At 31.1% G+C, this 20,964-nt stretch overlaps 1 protein-coding gene across 6 annotated transcripts in view; it reads right to left on the bottom strand.

Annotated features, from left to right (window-relative positions):
• LOC145968656 (protein FAM136A) overlaps positions 1-19,123 on the bottom strand; it is a 42,583-nt gene extending 23,460 nt beyond the window's left edge. For 4 of the 6 annotated variants that reach the window (XM_083094304.1, XM_083094305.1, XM_083094306.1 and 1 more), the window contains exon 1: positions 17,662-17,789. Coding sequence is in view for 2 of the 6 variants with exons in the window: in XM_083094309.1 (XP_082950435.1) it covers positions 17,662-17,802; positions 18,919-19,002 (225 nt within the window). In the remaining 4 variants the exon portion in view is untranslated. Of the gene's footprint in view, positions 1-17,661; positions 17,803-18,918 lie in introns of those variants that run through there. The other 2 variants (XM_083094309.1, XM_083094308.1) reach the window with 2 other exon arrangements.
• Positions 19,124-20,964: the final 1,841 nt, after the last annotated feature.

The raw sequence follows: 20,964 nt of genomic DNA, 5'->3' as shown, positions 1-20,964 counted from the left end.
ATATTAATTTAAGCGCTTTGAATGTTTATAATTTTCGTTAGAACTCTTGAGGTGCTACCTAGAACTCTCAATAGAACTATCGGTCACCGAAAAAAATTTTCGCCTTTATCGAACTTAAAAAATTTTCGATCCATGATAAGAAAACTCTCAATATCTTTTCCGCTATTGATCTTAGAGGTTGACGTCTTAATAACTATCGTTAGAACTCTTGAGGTGCTACCCAGAACTGTCAACAGAACTGCCGGTTACCGAAAAAAATTTTCGCCTTTATGGGACTTAGAAAATTGTCAAAATCGCAACTTCGATCAACGAGAACTTTTTCATTTCTCATCATAGAACTTCGAGTGTATATAATTATCGTTAAAACTTTTAAGTTCTGCCCAGAACTCTCAGCGAGATTGTCGAGACATTGAAAAATTTTTTATTCTCCAGATATAAGGAATTTCTGGATCCGAAAAATTTTGATCTGAATTCTGAATCTGAAGAATTCTGAACTCTCTCAATTTTAATTTTAGCGCTTAGAGTGGTAATAGCTATCGTTGTAATAACTCGTGACTATTCAGAACTATCAACAGGACTGTTAAAACTCAAAAAATTTTCTACTTCTTCGGGTTTTACAGTTAGAATATTTTTGACCAGTTACACGGAAAATCATCTCCACGGGTCGTCACTCCTGCAATAGTCCATGATTCCAAACACTCTCTGCTGTGTGTGTGTGTGTTTGTGTCACAACAGAGATCAGGACTCCACGGTTCGTCACTCCCGTAGTATTTCATGACTCCAAACACTCTCTGTTGTGTGTGTGTGTGTGTGTGTGTGTGTATATGTGTTATACGTGATCGAATATATGTGAGATAAAAATGTGTAAGATTACTAAAATGTTACTAAAATGATTAAAAATCGATAATACGCATATAAAATATATAAATTTTTGTTATAAAGAAACTGATATATTTATTGCGTAAATTTTTTAATTACTATTCTTTACGGTATATATTATTAAATGTGGTGCTATCTTTTCATCGTCTGATGCTATTTTTCGTTTAGCCACCATATCATCGTATAAATACCAGAGAGTCGTATCATAAATGTATGCTGTATAATGCCCATTATTTTTATTACTGGCATATTGATAGTAGGATACTGCACTAGCTATGACGTAATGTTGCTCATTAGTATCTAAGACTTTAGGTATAGAATCGAGTGTCATATGTTTTTTTTCTACGCCAATTGAAGCAGCATATCGTTTGTCCGTGGAGACGCTGCAATCTACAAGTAAATGTGATTGAAAATTATATTTTTTCAGCAAATAGCGGTAAAGTGACAAAAATTCGGCAATTTTATATACGAAACATTGGCCATATTTATAAAATGAGCGAGGTACAAGATATAAAATCTTTATTAATATCTATAATGGTTGTCGCTTTGAGCGAAGATATAGGCTATAAAAATTCCGATCTACTTCTTTTAGAACATCACTTAAGATCAGTGAATGATATTATTAAAGGAACATCGATCAAAGATCTCATTGACGAAAAAGAGAGTGCAGAGGAAACATCTTGTGATGCTTTACAAAATCGATGGATGGAATGAGCAAACTCTATTTTGGATTCGGCAAAAACTATTGCAGCAAAGTATACATCTGGATCCATTTGTGAATGCATTTTATAATCCACAAGTTGCGATAAAATTAAAAAATTTAATTTCTTATTTACCTTTGTGGACAGGATTCATGCGTTCCAATTTTCAATGCGACAAAATAATAGCTACATCCTCAGCTGTCGAAGCAACATTCGCAGATTTGAAACATCGAACATTTAAAGGTGAATTGCTCATGCGAATTGACAAATTCGTTATTAAACATATTGATTCTCTACAAGTTAAAACTTTGTTAGCGTTTGCTGATGGACGTGTAGCATGCAAAGATACTACAATGGAGAATGAAAGAAACTTGTGGAATGTTGTAGAAAATTGGCGTGGGTTGACCGTTAAAAATAGAGAATCCAGTGTTGAATTAGATCAAATTCAAAATAAAAGGCAATTATTAAGCAAAAAACAAAAAGTAACTTATCTCGACGACTGCCCAAATTGGGATGATATGAAGACACTGAAACGAATTACTATACCTTTATTAAAAAATGGCAATTTACTTAAAGCATCGCGATGTTATAATTTTATCGCAGTTCGCAAGACATGTGCTTTCGATTCATTAACACAAGTAGTAACAAATGCAATAGTAACAAATGAAGCCTATCATAACATTATTATGAACGAAATAACAACTTTGGAATTTCGCGAAAAGCATTTCAATCATGAACAGTATTAAAATTATGAGCAATATTTATCAGGAACGTGTTCGAATTCTCTTAGTAACGTGCCAATTTTTGAAGTGCAACCATACCGAACAAATGTAATGCAAATTATTTAAATACAAATTGCAATGTCGCGCATTTAGCAGAATACTTATTCGCAAATTTTCTAATTGTAAGTCTAAATATAAGCAAAAAATGCAATGATTGCAATCATGGACATTTGCGGAAAATTCCAGTGATTAGTATAAACATTAACATAATTTTAGAAAACGGCCTTTCTGAATTACGAAACGCTATTAGATACAAATCATGATAAAGACTCCATGTATAAAGAATGCCGCCAAAATGTGCTGAAAATATAATTTTCAATCACATTTACTTGTAGATTGCAGCGTCTCCACGGACAAACGATATGCTGCTTCAATTGGCGTAGAAAAAAAACATATGACACTCGATTCTATACCTAAAGTCTTAGATATTAATGAGCAACATTACGTCATAGCTGGTGTAGTATCCTACTATCAATATGCCAGTAATAAAAATAATGGGCATTATACAGCATAGATTTATCATACGACTCGCTGGTATTTATACGATGATATGGTGGCTAAACGAAAAATAGCATCAGACGATGAAGAGATAACACCACATTTAATAATATATACCGTAAAGAATAGTAATTAAAAAATTTACGCAATAAATATATCAGTTTCTTTATAACAAATTTATATATTTTATATGCGTATTATCGATTTTTAATCATTTTAGTAACATATTAGTAATCTTACACATTTTTATCTCACATATATTCGATCACGTATAACACATACACACACACACACACACACACACACACACACACACACACACACACACACACAACAGAGAGTGTTTGGAATCATGAAATACTACGGGAGTGACGAACCGTGGAGTCCTGATCTCTGTTGTGACACAAACACACACACACACACACACACAGCAGAGAGTGTTTGGAATCATGGACTATTGCAAGAGTGACGACCCGTGGAGATGATTTTCCGTGTAACTGGTCAAAAATATTCTAACTGTAAAACCCGAAGAAGTAGAAAATTTTTTGAGTTTTAACAGTCCTGTTGATAGTTCTGAATAGTCACGAGTTATTACAACGATAGCTATTACCACTCTAAGCGCTAAAATTAAAATTGAGAGAGTTCAGAATTCTTCAGATTCAGAATTCAGATCAAAATTTTTCGGATCCAGAAATTCCTTATATCTGGAGAATAAAAAATTTTTCAATGTCTCGACAATCTTGCTGAGAGTTCTGGGCAGAACTTAAAAGTTTTAACGATAATTATATACACTCGAAGTTCTATGATGAGAAATGAAAAAGTTCTCGTTGATCGAAGTTGCGATTTTGACAATTTTCTAAGTCCCATAAAGGCGAAAATTTTTTTCGGTAACCGGCAGTTCTGTTGACAGTTCTGGGTAGCACCTCAAGAGTTCTAACGATAGTTATTAAGACGTCAACCTCTAAGATCAATAGCGGAAAAGATATTGAGAGTTTTCTTATCATGGATCGAAAATTTTCTAAGTTCGTAAAGGCGAAAATTTTTTTCGGTGACCGATAGTTCTATTGAGAGTTCTAGGTAGCACCTCAAGAGTTCTAACGAAAATTATTAACATTCGAAGCGCTTAAATTAATAATATTTAAGGAGATATCGTCATTTTTCTTACTTCGTTTTGTGAAGTTAGCACTCCGAAAATTTAACGTTTTTTTTTACTTAATGTACCAGAACTATTTTTAATTTTATTAAGGAACTCTAGAACTCTTAGGGGTGCGTTCAGAACTGTAATAAAAAGTTCATTTTTTTAAGGATGAGGTGCTAACTTCACAGAGGTATGTAATTAACAATTAATAGTTACATTAACAGTTACATACAAACAGCTACATCTAGAAGTAAGCTAAAAGAATGTACGATAAAAAAATGGATGTTTTCATTTTCAAATTCCAAGATAACCTTGATGTTAACGGCATCATTCAAGATCTAATTAATATTTCTATTTTTCTTTCTCTCTCAGAACCAAACAGTTTTTGTTTAAAAAGTTTTCTTCTAAAACTTACGGGTTTTAAGATATTTGAGTGGATAACTTAAAATGAGCCATATGAGTGTTATAGAATAATCGTATCAGACGTTTTATTTTGAAAAATAATTCATTTTCATAAAAAATGTTTTATACAAAAGTTGTAGGGTTTTAAGTGACACATTACATACTAATATTAGGATGACTTTGAATAATGTTGTCAAGGTTGTCACGAAAAGATCACCTTAAAATTTTTTGATGGAAAATCCAATTTTTTATTACATATTCTTATAGCTTATTTTGAGAGCTTTCCCAAACACTGTAATGGAGTATCTATTTATTAAGTACTTTTCGAGTTATGAGGCTTGAAATAATTTTTTAATTTTACATAATCTATAAAAGATCTATCTACATCTTAATTTTATATAAACTACAAAATATTCATTTTTCGATGATCTTACCTTGATATTTTATGCTCAAAATAATGGAGGGATTAAGTATAAAAAAAAAAAACAGTTGTTATTAAGGAAAAAGGTGTAATTTACAATAAGTAGCTACATATTTTTTCTTAAAAACTACGTGTTTTCTTTACACGCCTGACCTCCCACATACATCCCTATCCTTACTGGATTCTAAGTATAATTTTTGGCTATCTTATCTTTATAACTTGTTACGTGGGATATTGTGAGGAATCGATTTACATTGACAAATTAGTTCAGTCCCATTTAAAAAACTAAGTTGACCTTCACATGACCTTCATACCTATACCCAAGGTATATCCTATCTTCTTTCCCCTTACAACTTTTATTTAAAACATTTTTTCCAAAACGTTATGTTTTCGAGTTATTAGGGTGTGAAAGTTTAAAGTGAGACACTCAGTGTACAGGGTGTCCTAGACCACCCGTACACCCTTTTAAAATGAAAATAAATGGCTTTTATCAAAAATCGCGAACAATTTTTAAGTAAATCGGGTACGCTCTATCAAATGGTGATATTTTCAACTTTTGATTCCGGAAATACGCCATCCGGAAATACGCCATCCGGATCGGAAGTTGAATTTTTTTTAGGGAAACATGGTACTTTTTATTACAGATTTGAATTGTACGTGAAAAAATAAGAAACATTTATATCAAACGTTTTTTCTGAAAGTGCCTCTGTCAATTTTAAAATTGACCTTGAAAGTAACTGTGATGAAATAATGAACTTCAAATGTTCCTGTGGCGCAACTAATGACAAGGATGTGTGTGTGCTTGAATGTACGGTACCTTATGAACGTTCGCACACACGTGAGTGAAGTGTATGTTCAAACAAAATATTCAAAGTGAGCTGCGATGCAAGCATCTATTCTATCAAGGTCAATTTTAAGATTGATAGGCACTTTAAAAAAAAACGTTTGATACAAAAGTTTCTTATTTTTTCACGTACAATTCGAATCTATAATAAAAAGTACCATGTTCCCCTAAAAAAATTCAACTTCCGATCCGGAAGCGGCGTATTTCCGGTCGGAATCAAAAGTTGAAAATATCACCATTTGATAGATCGTACCCGATTTACTTAAAAATTGTTCGCGATTTTTGATAAAAGCCATTTATTTTCATTTTAAAAGGGGTGTACAGATGGCTGCGACACCCTACACACACACACACACACGCACGCACGCACGCACGCACACGCACACGCACACGCACGCACGCACGCACGCCCGTACACGCACACGCACGCACACACACACACACACACACACACACACAAGGTGTTTCAGAATTCGCGGATATGGACTCCACAGCGTGATTGTTCGTATTAAAACAAATAACTTTTTCCTCTGGCAAAATTGCGTCTGAGCATTACTTTTTAAATGAGAGCAACTTTAAGCTAACGAAAAAGCGTCTTAGATTGCGCTTAAATCAGGGGCGGTGTGCGTACGGTATGTGTGGCGTTTGAGCGTGTACGCTATTTTACTATTTCATTAAAGTGTTACAAGAATTATGCATCTAAATATCGCTATTTTCAATACAACTTACTTAACAAGAGAAGATTTTCTAATTGATACCCCGAAGCAACGGCTGAAGGGAAAATAAGATTAAATTACTTGTAAATAATTTTGATCTGAAATTATTGTTCCAACGTTTTAAAAATTTGTTGGCCCTGAAAAGGGCCGATTAAATGCTTCAGAGCATATACTCAAGATGTAGACCTCCCATTTGTATACACATATTAGCTCTGCGGATAAGATTTTCTTGTGCTCGTTGGAGCATTTTCGATGTGACAGTTGCTATTGCACAATGAAGTTGTCCTTAGAAGAAATCTTCTAATATTTCTATAAAATTTCAATAAATAAAGGTAAAATAGCATACACGCTCAAACGCCACACATGCCGTGCGCGCGCCGCCCCTGATTCAAGCGTAATCTAAGACGCTTATTCGTTAGTTTAAAGTTGCTCTCATTTAAAAAGTAATGCTCAGATGCAATTTTGCCACAGGAAAAAGTTGTTTGTTTTGATACGAACAATCATGCTATGGAGTCCGTATCCACGAATTCTGAAGCACCCTGTATATATATATATATATATACAGGGTGACCCATTTTAACTTAGGCAGCCAAATAACTCGAAAAATAAGCAAGATAGAGAAAAATGTTTTAGACAAAAGTTGTATGGTTTCGAGGGGGCCATAAGATGGTATCATTGGTTTGACCTTGAAGAGTCATTTGAAGGTCACGTGAAGGTCACTTCAATTTTTTTAAATGGAATACCCTATATATTTTTGTACATTCTTGTAGCTTATTTCGAGAGCTTTCCAAAACACTATAATTAAGTACCTTTTCGTTAAGTACTTTTTGAGTTATGAGGCTTGAAATAATTTCTTAATTTTACATAAACCGTAAAATATCTTGTAAAATATTCATTTTTCGATTATCTTACCTTAATACTTTTATGTACAAAATAATGAGAGGAATCAATTGGTGTAAAGAAAACACATAGTTGTTTTTAAGAAAAAATATGGAATTGTTAATTGCAAATTACATATTTTTTCTTCGAAACAACTATGTGTTTTCTTTACACCAATTGATTCCTCTCATTATTTTGTACATAAAACTATTAAGGTAAGGTAATCGAAAAATGAATATTTTACAAGATATTTTACGGTTTATGTAAAATTAAGAAATTATTTCAAGCCTCATAACTCAAAAAGTACTTAACGAAAATGTACTTAATTATAGTGTTTTGGAAAGCTCTCGAGATGAGCTACAAGAATGTACAAAAATATATAGGATGTTCCATTTAAAAAAATTGAAGTGACCTTCACGTGACCTTCAAATGACTCTTCAAGGTCAAACCAATGATACCATCTTATGGCCCCCTCGAAACCATACAACTTTTGTCTAAAACATTTTTCTCTATCTTGCTTATTTTTCGAGTTATTTGGCTGCCTAAGTTAAAATGGGTCACCCTGTATATATATATATATATATATATATATATATATATATATATATATATATATATATATATATATATATAGGTATACAGGGTGTCGCAGACCACCCATATCAGCCGAATATCTGAAAAACTAAGCGCGGCAGACAAAAATATTTCAGACAAAAGTTGTAAGGTTTCAAGTAACGCATTACATGGCGGTATTGGTTTGACCTTAAAGAGTTATTTGAAGGTCACGTGAAGGTCACCGTCAATTTCTTAAATGGAACCCTCTATTTTTTATTGCATATTCTTGTAGCTTATCTCGAGGGCTTTCCAAAACACTATAATAAAATATTTTTCCCTCAAGTACTTATTGAGTTGTAAGGTTTGAAATCATTTTTTAATTTTACATAAACCGTAAAATTTCTTGTAAAATATTCATTTTTCGATTATCTTACCTTAATACTTTTATGTACAAAATAATGAGAGGAATCAATTGGTGTAAAGAAAACACATAGTTATTTTTAAGAAAAAATATGTAATTGTTAATTGCAAATTGCATATTTTTTAACTTATAACTTTTGTCTGAAATATTTTTGTCTGCCGCGCTCAGTTTTTGAGATATTCGGCTGATACCGGTGGTCTGCGACACCCTGTATATAAGTTAGGACACCTTATATGTATAAGTATGTACAGGGTGTCTATAAAGTTTCCTCCATCTCCTATATTTTAAAAGCGGTTCAAAATTACGAAAATCGTAAAATATTCATCATTTCAAGGAGCTCCCGTGGGGTTGTTAGTCCTCCATCGGGCGTCTGGTGGTGGATCGAGGAACGCTCGCCGGCTTGTCGGAGGGTATCGGGGAAATAAAATACCTGGGGTGGACCAAAACTAACAGTTAAATCATGACAATGGAGGAAACGTAACCGGTGATTACCCCAGATAGTAATTCGGGCATTAACCCGGGCAATCTACCATCATTAGAGGCGAGGCCCATGGATTCTGGGGGTGGCCAACTGTTGCCTTTTAACATAAACACTACAAATGTAGCAGTTATCGGAGAAACTGAACCAAAAACTCAGAATGAAATGTATTTATGGAAAACCTGGAAACAGGCGGAAGGCAGCTCGAAAAAATTGTAAAAGACTTACGAAAAGAGGAAGTCTCCAAACAAGCAAGGTATGAGACAGACGAAGAAGAACTGAAGAGGGAAACTGGCTGGAGTGTAAATAGAATAACCAGCAGAAAAAAACGAAAGGCTAATTCATCGCCGGAATCTTTCCCTTTACAGACGGAAACTATAGATAAAAATAACAATGATAAAAAAAGTATGCCTCCGCCAATTTTTGTGAGCGACGTTAAAAACTTTAATATGCTCAAAGAAACATTACTCCAAGGTGCCAACAATGATATTAACTTTAAAACAATGGCTAACAATGAAATTAAAATAAGTACGACTGACAGCGACGACTTTCGCGCCACTATTCATCTCCTCAGAAATGCTAAATCACAGGAGAACCATAATGTGCATAATATAGATTATCATACATATGTAAACAATCAAAACTTGATAAAATCGTGATAAGAGGTCTACATCCCTCGACTAATACCACAGATATTAAAGAAGAGCTAGCCAAAGCAGGACACGAGGCTATTCGCATCAAACATTATAATCAAAAAAAAAAATTAGTGCGACACTGACTAAAGTCGCGTCCATATTCTACGTAGATTTGATCACTAAGACAAACAACAAAGAGGTCTATCTCAACGGGTTAAAGTTCAAAGGAATACCGCAGCTCATAATAACATTATCATTCTGTCAAAATCATTCGCTAAAGTAGTCAGTGAGAGCTCTGATCAAATTGCAACCAAACACTCCGAACAGCAGTCTGGAGCTACGGAACCGACTATATAGGACATCTGAAATTTATTCTGTGATATACAGCAAAAGTTCGCAGCCACTGATCGCAGACTGGATATAATAGACAAAAGTAACATCCACATATCACAAACTCCCGTCAAAGGGAAGAAAAAGAAATGACAGAAACATCATCTAGAATAGTTACATGGAACACTAATGGCCTGGCGTTACGCAGTAGAGAGCTTGAAACGTTCCTAGTGTACAATAATATTGACATCGCATTGATTTCGGAAACTCACCTTACTAAAAAAAAGTTACCTAAGGATGCATGGATTTACTCTGTATCATATTACCTAAGTGATAAAGCTCATGCTGGCTCAGCGATCATTATAAAGAATAACGTCAAATATCATCTACAGGATGAAATTTGGAAAGAATACATCCAAGTTGCTATAATGATACAATACAACAACGTAGACCTTATTTTAGCGGCTGCGTATTGTCCATGTCACAATATCAAAAATGAGCAGTTCTCTGAAGTGCTGAATAGTCTTGGGCCACGCTTCATACTAGAGGGCGACTTCAACGCGAAACATATGGCATGAGGGTCTTGTTTGACTACGCTCAAAGGTGGAGAGTTGTTTAACGCAATAAGTGCTTGCGTGTGCAATTTTATCTTATCGCGCAAACTAACCTACTGGCCTACAGACAAAGATAAGATATCTGATCTTATTGATTTTTATATATCAAAAGGTATCTCTGCTAATTACCTAGATGTAAAACACGTGGATGATCTTTCATCAGAGAGATCATGTATCCGTGTTGATGACCATCAGTACAACAGTGATACGTAGACAAAGAAAATATGCACTCACTAATAAACACACAGACTGGGGAAAATTCAGAGCGGAACTCGACAGATTGATTGACCTGAAGGTTAGACTCAAAACCACTAAGGAATTAGAAGCACAAACTCAAAATCTGGTGAATGTAATTCATAAGGTAGCAAAAAATTCAACACCAGTCCCCAAAGATGCCTTAACTCAAAAATTCTCTTATCCAATCGAGATAAGAGAATTGATCAAAAAAAGGAGGAAAGCACGACGTATCTGGCACCAAGACTCTCGGCTGACAAAAATTCATTTAATCGAATCAGCAATCAGCTAAATCGCCTAATAAAAGATACAAACAAGAAAAACTTCACTGCATATTTAGAAAACCTTTTTGCTGATACAGACGAACTATTTTCTTTGGAAGGCAACATGGAAATTCAAATGTCTGATGGTCAGAATTCCTCCAATAAAAGATGAACATGGCAAATGGATGTGTTCTGATCAAGATAAGGCAGATTTTTTTGCTCGTCATTTGTATTAGATAAGTTGTGTTATAGAGTGTTTTAAATGCACAACACCCAGTCGAATGTTGTACCAAAAGCACACAATTGTGATGCTAAACTCAAGCTTGTTACGCTATTGGAGGTAGCGAAGGCAATAGCCACACATATCAATCCAAGAAAAACTCCTGGTGCTGATGAAATCTTTAACAAAATACTCAAAGAACTATCTAGAAAAGGAATCGTGCTTCTTACCTATATTTTCAATGCATATATACGTCTCGAGTATGTTCCTGACTGTTTTAAAACAGCTCAGATAATTATGATCAAGAAACCTGACAAACCTGAAGAAGAGGTCACATCTCACAGATCTGTATCTCTACTATCCGCATTTTCCAAACTCTTCGAAAAATTGCTTCACAAACGTCTGAAGCTTCTAATCAATTTGCCTGATTATCAACTCAGTTTCCGAAATCAGCACTCTACGTTAGATCAAGTACACCGAATAACGACGATCATTGAAAGATTCGAGGACAGGAAATACTGCTTTGCTGTATTTCTTGACGTCGCGCAGACCTTCGACAAGGTTTGGCACGAAGAACTCAAGTACAAGTTAAGAAAGATACTATCTGGAAATTATTGTCGTCTTTTAGAATCATATCTCACTGATCGTAGCTTTAGGATGGCCCATGAAGAGGCAAAATCGTGCTTTTATCAAATAAAAGCTGATGCACCTCAAGGTAGTGTCCTCGGATCCATTTTATATCTACTTTATACTGCAGATATTTCCACAGATAATAATACTATAATAGCTACCTATGCTGATGACATGGCGATAATGGCTATAAATGATTCAGGTAGCAGCCACAATATCAATCTCAATCAGCAGAAATCTATACATGTTACATTCAAACTTCGTAAAGTCGATCGCAGTAACTGTGTGTACATAAACGGATAAACGATATCGCAGGGTGACTCCACAAAATACCTAGGTATGCACCTTGATGCAAGGCTCTCATGGAAAAAATCCTCATTTAAATCATCATTAAAAAAAAAAGCGGAACAAATCCGTCTTAAAACTCGTCAAATGTACTGGCATATTGAACAAGGGTCCAAATTAGATCTGAATAATAAAATATTGCTTTACACAATGGCTATCAGACCAATCTGGATGTACGGGATACAACTTTAGGATTGTACCAAGGATTCAAACCGTTTGATAATCCAGCGTATACAGAACAATATAATACGTTCAATTACCAATGCTAAATAATATCAATGTAATGATGATCTGTACAGGGACCTGAAATTGCAGACAGTTAATAACATCATCAAAAACTTTGCATCGGCCCACGAAGTCAGACTACGTAAACATGTCAATGTGGAAGCCACTCAACTTCTTAACACATGATATGATTTAAGAAGATTAAAACGAAATAAACCACAGGATTTAATCTTTAAATAACTCTGTACTCATGCTAGGTAGAAGCTTGGATACTGATTCAACTCATATTACTAACCCTTTATTAGTTTATTATTTATTTGAACAGTAGTTTGAGATTGTAATAAGCATTATTAAAAAAAAAATTCAAGGTGCTACTCCTTTAAAGAGGATTGTCCTCTCAAGTAGGTGCTCTAAGAGAGCAGCTTAAAAATTTCATCTTAAAAATTTCAAATGAAACTTGCTATCTATTTGATTGTATATTCTTGTAGTTTACATCGACATTTTTTCGAAACATTAAAATATTTTATTATTACGTTTTGAGTTATAAAGCTTGAAAGTTACAATATTACCGGCATCAGCATTACGCAAAGTATACTGTAGAATTTTGTACGCATGTTTTTTTTATTTTTGATATTTTGTGAATTTTTTATTTTTTTATTTTTTGTTTTCTTTTAAAAGCATCTTTTTTAATTTAAATTCTACTAAACTTGAAGGAGCAATTTTATAACACATTAATTTTTTTAAGCGTTAAGGAGATTCATTTGTTTTTCTTTCAGGTACTGAATAGTAGCTTTTCAAAATGAACATAAAAAAACCTACACAAAAAACTCAAAAAAAACAAGGAACAAAAAATGCATGCAACCTCTATAAGTACATCTTGAGTAACGTTAATGCATTGTAATGTTTAGTCTCATAACTCAAGAAGTACTTAATGAAAAAAATATTGTTATATAGTGTTTAGCAAAAGTGTGGAAACCCCTTAATATTTCGAAAAATACGCATTTAAAAAAAAAATGTTTCATACAAAAGTTATAGGGTTTTATGTGGCGCATTACACAGCAACATTATTATGACCTCGAATAGCGTTGTCAAGGTTATGTGAAGGTCACCTCCAACTTTTTAAATGGGACACCCTATATGCTTTTGCATATTCTTGTAGCTTATCTCGAGAGCTTTCCAAAACACTATAATTAAGTTAGTTTTCATTAAGTACTTTCCGAGTTATGAGGCTTGAAATCATTTCTTAATTTTACATAAACCATAAACTATCTAGTAAAATATTCATTTTTCGATTATCTTACCTTAATACTTTTATGTACAAAATAATGAGAGGAATCAATTGGTGTAAAGAAAAAACATAGTTGTTTTGAAGAAAAAATATGTAATTTGCAATTAACAATTCCATATATTTTCTTCAAAACAACTATGTGTTTTCTTTACACCAATTGATTCCTCTCATTATTTTGTACATAAAAGTATTAAGGTAAGATAATCAAAAAATGAATATTTTACAAAATATTTTACGGTTTATGTAAAATTAAGAAATTATTTCAAGCCTCATAACTCAAAAAGTACTTAACGAAAAGGTACTTAATTATAGTGTTTTGGAAAGCTCTCGAGATAAGCTACAAGAATATGCAAAAGCATATAGGGTGTCCCATTTAAAAAGTTGGAGGTGACCTTCACATAACCTTGACAACGCTATTCGAAGTCATAATAATGTTGCTGTGTAATGCGCCACATAAAACCCTATAACTTTTGTATGAAACATTTTTTTTTTAAATGCGTATTTTTCGAAATATTAAGAGGTTTCCACACTTTTGCTAAACCCTGTATATTTATTATAATTGTTTCAAGAAGTTTCCAACATCCAGCTCCAAGAATATATAATCAAATATAGGGAGATCCATTTAAAATTTTTAAATTATGGTCCTTCTAGAGCATCTCCTTAGGGAGACAACTCCCTAAAAAAAAATAGCTCCTCGAAATGATCGAAAGCATGTTTCACAGATTTTTGTAATTTTGAATCGTTCCCGAAATATAGGGAATCTTTATAGATACCCTGTGTATGTATATATAGAGAATGTCCCAGCATATAAGTAGTCATTCTTTATTATCTTAAACAGATAGACCATAACAAATATGTATGGAGAATTAAATGATTTTAACTAACCTCTAATGCTAGTGCTCATTCACAAAAGTTATCTATATTAAAGAACTAGTTATCTATATTACTAGTTATCTATATTAAAGAAGAGAAATATAAGAAATACATATTGTTTTATAACTTTTTAATGACATACCTAACATGAAAAAAGTCAAAAATATCTCCAGCGATTTTGATGAGCTTTAGGTATGTTGTAATCTAATTGTAAGTCAAAATAAGAAATATGTATTTTCTATTACTATAAAAGCATCAATCTCTCGTTATAAATCGAACTAGCAGTTTATGGTTCCATTTTGTCATGATGTAGTACAAATAAATATATATGTATATATTAGCTACGCATTAATTTTAAAAAATTTTTATTATTGTTTATGCTTTTTGAAAAATTTAAGTGCTTTCTTTATTAAATTATTATAAATTATATAATAATAGTGTGCTATTCTTTATAAAACTTGAAAAATACTTGTAACGCGGACATACCCAGGTAGCAAGCACACGTCATTTTGACGTTCCAAACTGGTCATTTTTGGTCATATGTCGTCAAAATGACTGATTTGTTACATGACTTTATATTGACGTCTTAATATAACATTATTTTGACGTCATTTTTCAGTCATAAAGTGACGATTATTTTATTATTAATGTCATTAGTTAGTACATCGATCCCATAAAAAAATCTTTTAAAATTTTTTATATAACATGACTTTAATCGATCAGACTTTAACAATTGTTAAAGTAAAATTCACTGTAAAACCAGTAAATTTTACTGTAAAACCAGTAATCGCTAGTTCGTTCGTTTACCGCTATGATCGCTAACTCTCTCGTATTTAGTTTTAGTCATAAGAATTATATAAAGTTTGCAAAGAGTGACAGATAAAATTAGAAATATTACTTCGATTTAATTTCTGATACAATCTCAATAGAGAGGCTTCAGATATTAAATCGATCTTATAAGTCGGACAAATAAATGTCTGGCTACTTAATGAAAATTATTCGTTATCTATTTAAAATAACAAGTTCGATATACATGTAATATAAATAAAATAAAATTTTTAATATAATAAATATTTAGTAAATATAAATAAAATTTTTAATTTTATATATATTTATTTATATTCATATATATTTATTTATTTTTATATTTATTATATTTATATTATATTTATGAAATAGATAGAGAGATGAATTGTAGTTTAATATTACTGGCAATGACGAAAGAAATATTACTGATATTGAGAAATATTACTGAGATATTACTGATTGAAATAGTCAAAATTATTAACTGATTCTTTCAATAAAATATCACTGATTTACAGTGCTGTACTTATAACTGCTGTAATCAGTGACTATTTACTGTTTTTCAGTGATAATACACTGATTCACTTTTAGAGAGTGCTTTATTCGACAACACTATTAAATATATTATTATGCTAAGAAAAAGACGTCAAAATATGGTACATTTTATGACGTCAAAATGCGGTAAATGTCATGACGTCAAGATTCTGTGACATTAGACCGTCACTTTTACGTCATAAAAACGTCAATGTAAATGTCGTGACGTCAAGAATAGACAGTGAATGACCAATTTGAAACGTCAAAATGACGTGTGCTTGCTACCTGGATATCAATACTTTACAAATATATTTTTCTTTCTTGCATTATAGATTTCTCAAATTATTGTTTTTGTGTGTGTGATTTAAGAAAAATATTGAATTTAATGTATGTCTTATTATATAATAAAATAATATTTTTTATTTTTAATAACTATAACATTTATACAACAAATATATACAATTTTAATAAACTTTTTGGAGAATAATGCTGTTTGATCCGAAAAATGTAATAATACTGTTGTGCGCAGTACTATTTTAGACTACTTTTTACTACTTTAAACTTTCTAAGGTTTTAGAACTGAAACAACAAAATTGAAATAAGAGAACATATGTTAAAACAAATGCATGAAAAAAATATGAAATTGAGGAGAAGAAATCATTACATTTTTAAAATCCATTTGATACATCAGAAGTATATATAATAAATAATTGCTGAAGAAATAAAAGATGAAACATATCTTGTAAAAGAAATTGTATGTGTTGAGGTTTGTTGAGGATCAATAGAATATAAAAGAAATACAATTGCTATACAATTTTAGAAAAGCGGAAAAACAAAGTGTAAGTCTTGAAAATGTAAAGCAGATTTTGGAAAGTTACATTACCTTGTCATTAAGATGGAAAGAACAAATACAGATTCGCAAAAGTCATTACTTCATCATTAAAATGGGAAACCAAGGTGGCAACCAATTGAATAAACTGAAAGAAATTTCTACATATACATTAAATAAATTCAATTAAGCTACTGAAAAAGGAATAATATTTATGACATCGACGTTGTTTAATTTATTTTCAAGAAGTTGTTTTACCCTCTTAATGGCTGAAGCACATATAAAAAAGTACGTATCTTATTTTGACTTAGACTATAATACATCCAAAGCTCATCAAAATCAGGAGGCACTTTTCTTGTAAGTATAAGCAGATGTCATGTTAATTGCCAATGAAAGAGTCGAAATTTAAAAACATCATAAATAAAAAATTAATAGCTAAAAATGCAAAATTTTCTAATGAAATTAATTTCTAAAATAATCCTGTCAAATAAATAATACATTTCATAAGATTTCTAAAATAATTTTGTTAGATTATACATTTTGTTGTATTCGTTTTGAACAATTTATTATATAACAATATTCATATTATAATGGATTATCATATCATATTAAAAAATATTCATATCTCTCCATTTTCTTACACAAATAATTTTTGTGAACAATCATTACACTCACAATAGAGTTTAATTCAACACTATTTAATTTCATGTGCATTTATTATGGTTTATTTCTTAAAATAAAGATGTTTCACATACACACATTAAATGTATGTATATATAAATATGTGTGTACACATTTGTATAATGTGTGTGTATGCGGATGTATACACACTATACTATATATCTTTTATACTTTCAAAATGTTTCTTCATATGATAAAGTATTAAGATATAAAATTCCATGAGTAAAAGCTTTTCAAATTATCAAATCAAAAGGACTCAACAACATGAATCATGCCATTGGACCATTTGATTTGTCAAGGCTTACACAGACATGTCAAAATCTATTTCTGTAAATTTATACGAACTAAGAATCATAGAAAGTCATAGTAAATCATGTACTATAAAGGATCTCAACTTAAATTATCAAATAATTCTGGCAATTAATAAGGTGAATTTTATTACCTGTACTCTTTCAAACTCTCCTTGAACATATTGTTGCGCTTTATTTAAAGAAGAACTACAATTCTCTACACAGTTATGAACATTTTGTATGCTATATGTTTCATTTTCACAACATTGTGCAGCACACTTGTGCATATCTCTCTGAAATTAAGTATAATTTATATATAAAATATGTAAAATACAAGTTTATATATGTAAAATATATAAAATACAAGCTATGAAAAGCTTTATTAATTTAATAAGAATTATTAATTAATTATTATTTTCTTAATATTAAGTAAATACGGAAAAAAATATAATTTTTTATTTTCAATTTTAAGGAAAAATATTATAATTGTATATTTGTGAATAAGTAAAATATGAAAATAATAAGTAAAATTACCACAAATTGAAATTGTCACTGTAAAAAGAATACATGTCTATATAATTTTCTCCATTACAATTTGAGTATATTTTAGACTCATCATTGTAAGATAAGGATATAACTTCAAATAATGTGTACGTATGTATGTTGAACAGACAATTATATTTGTTTAATAAAATATATAAATGTAAAACATAAATGATATAAATTAAAATATAACAGTTGTGCAATTTGCGTCTACTTTTTAAAATAAATATAATAATTTACAATTAATATAAAGTTTTAGTAAATAATAAATTTATTGAGGAAGACCTAGAAAAATTTATTGGGTTAAAATTTTCATAATATTATGAATTTAAATTTTTTGAATTTAAAGAAAAAATTATTCATTAAAGAAAACTATTTCATCTAAAGTAATCAATTTACAGATTATATTAAAGTAATCCATATATAGGAAATTTACATGGATTTTTATGTAAGATGCATGTATATATCTGTGTATTGAAATATATTCTGTAAATTACTAAAAATTAAGATATAATACATTCTATATATTGCACAGAAATCTATCTTTGCTATTTTGATTTATATACAACATAGATTTTTCACCTTTTAACAAAGCAAAAGCTTTTATGACTTTAAAGCTTATTATATATATATAATTTTTCACATAAATTTTTCATTTATATATATTAAATTTATATAAATAAATAAAATTTCATTAAAATCGGTACAAAAGTTTATATTCTGTATATTACTCTGTATATAATTTTATACATAATTCTGTATATAATTCTCTATATAAATCTGCGTGCAATTTTGTATATAATTATTAAACTTGTATATAATTAATAAATGTTTTATATTATAAACATATTCTTTTTTAAAAATACCTGCATTTTTCGTAAATAAGTCTTATCAATTTCCTCAACTATTTTCGTCATATTATCTTCTACTCTTTTTTTTTGTTCTTCCATTTTTGTTTTATTATAAAATTATTTGTGTAATGCAAAATATACAAAAATATGTAAAGCACATGTGAAATAGAATACCAGAATCAGAATTGTCAACTTTAATGCTTTATAACATTCCTTAAGGCAGTGATACCAATTTAAAGACCTAATCTAGAGATCTATAACCATTGAATAAAGAATACTAGAAGGAGCATGTGCCAATACGGGTGGAGCCGGAAGAATGTAACCATATATTCTTTAGAAGAATGACTGCGATTGGTCAATGACGTCTAGTAAACTATCCCGGGTCAGATCCATAGGGCTCCTGCACACAGGACGCGGCAACGCTTGCCGCGCGGCGGAAGTCGACGCGATAGCCAATCAGCAGATACATAACATCCACCGCGTGTCAAAGAGTACGTTTACACGGCAACCCCGGTAAAAAATTTTTCATGTATATTCATGCAGAATTGAATATAATTGTACAAAACTATATGTAATTGTGCAAAAATATGTATAATTATAAATGATAGAGTACAGGACATTATATATATTTATATATAAGTGCAATAACTGTTACATATAATTATATATAAGTGCGCATTTTGCATACTCATATATAATGTTCACAATGTTTTATGTATAATCAGAGAGAAGCCTGAGAGGGGCCACGCTGCTTTTTCATGGGACGCTTTTTCTACATCGTACACTAGCGGCGCGTGCATCCATTTTACGCCGCCTGGAACTACATGGCCACATCCACTTTTAGGTGCCGATAAAACAGTCAGTTTTGGTTCATGTCCGTGCTACATCCACAATTTATAGCTCAGAAATAACATCCCGCATATAGACGTAATTAAAATATACTTTGTTAGCTGCGCGATTTCTTTTCCACATTCAAGTATATATTATAAATATCAATATTAATGAGATGCTATTAATGGGAGCTATTAATGAAATAAGTTTGTGTAATATACGTGTGTAGGATATTTTCTCGTGAATATTATTCTTGATAGAAAACAGAAAAGATAAATTATATAAAATTCAATAAATTGAATTTTATTTATTAAAACGATCTTAGAAGAAAGACAATTATAGACCATTTCCAGGAGATGTCACGTGAACACTACATATTTGATACGCAACATATATAACTCTTTTAAAAATAAATATAACATTAAATATATTGAAACTAAATTTTTTTATATTTCTACTAGTTTGTTATTGAACATAATTTTAGAGTTAACAAGATTCTTGCTAAAAACTAAAAACTAAAAATTAATCACATTAAACCGAACATTTCTCATTGGAATAATTTTCAATTAGATACAATTTTTTTATTTATCTAACAGACTTGATATTCGTCTGTCAGACTTCACAATCGTACTAGACAGCTCGGAAAGATAAGCGGACCCGAGGATCGAGAGTGAGATCGCGAGTAGAGAGTGAGCGAGATGACCTATCATCAAAGAGTTCCGAAGTCTTTAGTAATCGGTTTTCTCGCTTTCTCTATCCATTCGCAACTCACGAGAATGCAAACATCTTATAAATTAAAAACTAAAACTTTTATTTTGTATTTTATCGATTTGAAAATAATTTTAATGAATTAATGAGATTTTTACGATTAAAATGACACCAAACACGATATAAATCGGACAATTTATAATTAGTCTGATAATAAAAATTTGGATTGTATATTTAACTACATTTATCCGACTTATGTCGTGTTTGATGTCATTTTAATTGCAAAATGCTCATTATTCCATTAAAATTACTTTAAAACGAATAAAATGCATTTTATTTTCTATTCTGATAAGATGACATACTCGTGACATACTATAGAGAAAGGGTGTGTCGCGTAAGAGACTTCGGAACTCTTTTGACGATACGTCATCTCGCTTGCTCTTATTCGTTCTCGCTCTCGCTTTCAATAATATCGAAAACTTTTTTTTCGTTATGTATAATAATTTATAACTTTAAATATCC

The sequence above is a fragment of the Camponotus vicinus genome, unplaced genomic scaffold (assembly GCF_025532165.1).
Source record: "Camponotus vicinus isolate PSW18456_S1 unplaced genomic scaffold, iyCamVici1.0 SCAF_3, whole genome shotgun sequence".
NCBI lineage: Eukaryota > Metazoa > Arthropoda > Insecta > Hymenoptera > Formicidae > Camponotus > Camponotus vicinus.
This window is presented reverse-complemented; position numbering and strand designations above follow the sequence as displayed.